The following is a 3844-nucleotide window of genomic DNA, read 5'->3' as shown; positions in this document are numbered from 1 at the left end:
CACACACACACACACACACACACACACACACACACACACACACACACACACACACACAGGTCCGCAACCAGAACCCTCAGTGCCATCGGAACCTGCTCCAAGTTCTGCTCTGCGTACGGACTTTCTCTGACCGATCCGAGCGGGAGCCGAACCGAACCGAACCGGGACGTGACATGAACGAGAACTGTCCGCCTGCAGGTCCGTGGAACCCGCCGCGGCTCCACGCAGCGTGTTCCCCGGAGCCGCAACTTCAGGACGGACCCGGAGCTCCGGTTCCGCAGCGCGCCACGAGAACCGAACCAGAATGTGACCAGAAACTCAGCAGAACTTTCCTTCATGCCAGCACAGCCTGGTGGCGGGAAGCTTACCTTAATGCTCTTCGTGGACTGACATTTCACCTGGTGGGATACGGTGGCCGTTTGGTTCATGTTCCGGTCCAAAGCGTCCAGCGAACTGAGCCTGGAGGAGAACAGCCAGCCGGTCCGTCCAGCAGAACTGATATGATCCGAACAGCTCTCAGTCCGCTGCGCGGGGAAAGCTGCGTGCGCAACCAGCAGCCGTATCCAGGGGCGACCGCAGGAAATCCAGGGCAGGGGGGGGGGGGGCAGAGGATAACAGTAAAGTTTTCACTGGATGGTCTGTAATCTGCAGGGTTCTGGTTATGGTGGCCATAGAACAAGAACCAGAGGTGGTACCGGCCCTGAGAGGAGGGGAGAGGGGGAACTCTAGAGGAAATCCAGAACCAGGACCTACAAGGACCGGGTTCTGGCAGAACTTTCACACTTTATTTGAATAAACTTTCAAACTTTTTCTGCCTTTGTTGTTTTTATCAATCTTCATCATCATCGTCATCTTTGTCATCTTCATAAATTTTGCAGATGAGGGAGAACAAACAAAATGGCTGATGTCAGTGAAGTTATTGAAGCCTATAATAGCATCTCAGTGCTAAACTTGTAGCAGTTAACACTAATGTTAGCATCCACAGTAGCAGCTAATGCTAATGTTAACATCCACAGTAGCAGCTAATGCTAATGTTAACATCCACAGTTCAGATGCATAGAATGTCCATGAATGATTCCAAAAGCTCTGGAAAGTTGACTGGATAGAAAAACTCTTTGCTCCAAACTGGTGCAGAACCTGAAGATGAAATCTGTAAATATCTGATGTTCGGCTCTGATGGATGTTTATTCAGTAGCTTAGCAGTAAAATGGGTTTTAAATTGAAGATGTAGTTAAAAAATGTTAATAAATTACTGACCCTGAATGATCCATTTGGTGAACTTTATAATTCACCAAACGCTCCAGTTGCAACGCTGCTGTTTTTTAGATCCTCTATAGTTTTTTGGTTTTATCAGAGGTGTGATGAAGTAGAGCCAGTTCAGCGGAGCGTTTCCGCCTCAGAGCGGATCCAGAGGACTTGTGATCCGACATGAAGCCGTCCAGCGATGAACTCTCCGGCTAATCCAAGTAATTAATCAGCAGCTTTTTTACCAACCGGTCAGAATCACCAGAGGCCGGCGCTCAGGATCCTGGTTGTGTTTTAGGGATTTAATTACCTCCGTCTCCACCGGGACGGATCACAGCGGGACGTTCTCTCTGAAGCAGAAACTGCTTCATACGAGCCGATGGAGAGACTTTATTCAACAGGGAATAATAATAAAGCAGAAATATTATTATTCATACAGGCAGAGATTATTTAGGTACTAATGTTTCTCTGATTCATGAACAAAATCCACTAAGCATAAACTCCTTTTATCAACAGATCCTGTTTGAGTCAGGAGAGACTTTTAGGCATTCAGGTCAGAACCCAAAGAAACTAAAGTTCACCAAAAACCTGAGAAATTCAAAAGTCACGTCAATATAAAAGTGACATCCTGTCAGTGTCACTTTGACCTTTGACCTGTCAGCAACCAGCCAAATGGTGAAGGAGTCAGCACATCGGACCGACGCCGTTAGCATCTGTTAGCGGATCATCAGCAGGACAAGGGACTGGAAGAGCAACATGAAGCAACATGAAGCAACATGAAGCAACATGGAGCAACATGGAGCAACTCGGAGTCCAAACATTGCTGTGAGGTAGCAGCAGCTGCTGGTTGTTGGATCAATCTGCTTCTTGGCACTAACTGTTTGTGGAGGGAAACAGAGAGGCTTACTGTGGTCCACAGCTCTCTTCTTTCCCTCTCGGATGATAAACTGGTGCAGAAATAATTACTGGGGGACTCGAGGCGGCCATAAAAACCAGCAGAAGCAACACCAGCCCAGTTCATTTACTGGAGCCTGCAAACGGCGCAGCAGACGACCAGATTCACGTTTCAGCAGACAGGCAGGAAGCCGCTGCAGAACGGCTGGCAGGGACCCGGAGGACTCAGATCCGGGGCCATGAAGTCTACAAACACGATTCTTCTGGCCTGGACGATTTTCCAGGGATTTATGATTTTAGCATAAATAATTTTAAATGTCAGTTTTTGTCATTTGATGCCTTTAAAGGTTTATTTTGTCCTGAAAGATGGCCGATTCCCTTCCTGTCAGAAACTGGAGAATCTGCTGGGGTGTGAATACTTTTGGTCTTTAATGAACATTATTAATGTTTTACAGTGTATTGAACATCTTTTAGAACCAGAACCTGAATTATTGATGTGTAACTGAGCCGCTCTTCATCGCCGTCAGCGGCGCTGCCCATCCTCTTCCTCCTGATGAAGAGTCTCAATAAGCGTAGCTTTCAGCGGATCCATCTAGAAACACACATCCATCGCTACGGCAACCATCCTGCCGCTGCCGCCTCTCTCATCAGCCGATTAATGGACCTGATCCCCGACTGGGTCTCTGGTGACCCGTCAGAACCAGCAGAACAGGTGATGACCTGTCCTTTGGTCCAGTCAGAACCAGTCAGAGTTCTGTCTGGTTCCTCGCTCTGCACATCAGGCGGCTCATTAATAACCAACAACATCCAGAACACCTGAGATGAAGAATTTCCAGACAGAAGCTCTTAGAACGGGTCGGCTTTATTGGAACGTTGCATTCATACAAACTGATCAGAACTTTACGTCTGAATTTATTAAAAGCTGCTGCAGGTTCTGCTTGGTACTGATACTGGCATCAATTCATGGACTGAAACATAAAAAACTTTAAGAAGCAAAACCAGAGTCTAAGCGGGTCAACGGAACCAGTTAGAACTGAGCTGGAGCAGAAAGAAGAAGCTGGACAAAAACTCAACAATCTGTTGTACCTGTAGGGGAACGGAGCCTGAAGTCCAGATTATTATAAATATTGTTCCCAAAGGTCCAAAGAACCAGGAATACTCTCGGCTTACAAACGCTTTTCCCATTTCAGAAGAAAATACAAAAGAAACAGAAGAAAAATTCTGGATAAATTTCCCGGCTGATCCGTTTGGTCTCGTCTGAAAATCATGGAACCGGGCCTGACGGCGCCGCTCAGACCCTCACTGTCAGAACGCAGCGGGTCCAGCAGGTTAGGACATGACCCCAAACACGGGGTTATGGCGGCAGATGCTCGGCCCGATCTCCTCGTAGTCCTTCTTGGTGTGGCAGACCTGGTAGAACTCGGGCTGAAGAGCAGAAGAAGAAGAAGAAGTCAGCTGACCAGAAACTGTAACAGCTAATGCTAATGTTAGCACCCAGTAGCACTGTGAGGTGAGAACCGTTCATTCTGTTGTGAGAGGAGCCCATGTTATTAGCTATGCTAATGGCCAGCATTAAAGTGTGGATGCTAACATCAGTTGTGTGATTATTGAGTCAACATTGATCTAAATAAATCCACCTTTTAATGCCGAGGCATCATGAGACATGAGGATGGAGTCCCAGATAAACCAGATATGCAGCCATTGT

The 3844-nt window shown here is 47.2% G+C and overlaps 1 protein-coding gene across 1 annotated transcript in view; it reads right to left on the bottom strand.

The window, feature by feature from the left end:
* Window positions 1-3208: 3208 nt before the first annotated feature.
* Window positions 3209-3844, bottom strand: part of LOC106941989 (actin-related protein 3) — a 30436-nt gene continuing 29800 nt past the window's right edge. The window contains exon 12 of the mRNA XM_015025151.1: window positions 3209-3564. Within this exon, the coding sequence (XP_014880637.1) occupies window positions 3469-3564 (96 nt within the window). The 3' untranslated portion in view covers window positions 3209-3468. The remainder of the gene's footprint in view (window positions 3565-3844) is intronic.

This window comes from Poecilia latipinna, unplaced genomic scaffold, assembly GCF_001443285.1.
Source record: "Poecilia latipinna isolate Pla-1442-1.1 unplaced genomic scaffold, P_latipinna-1.0 Scaffold3973, whole genome shotgun sequence".
Lineage (NCBI taxonomy): Eukaryota > Metazoa > Chordata > Actinopteri > Cyprinodontiformes > Poeciliidae > Poecilia > Poecilia latipinna.
Note: the sequence above shows the minus strand (reverse complement) of the source record. Positions and strands in the feature narration are given on the sequence as shown.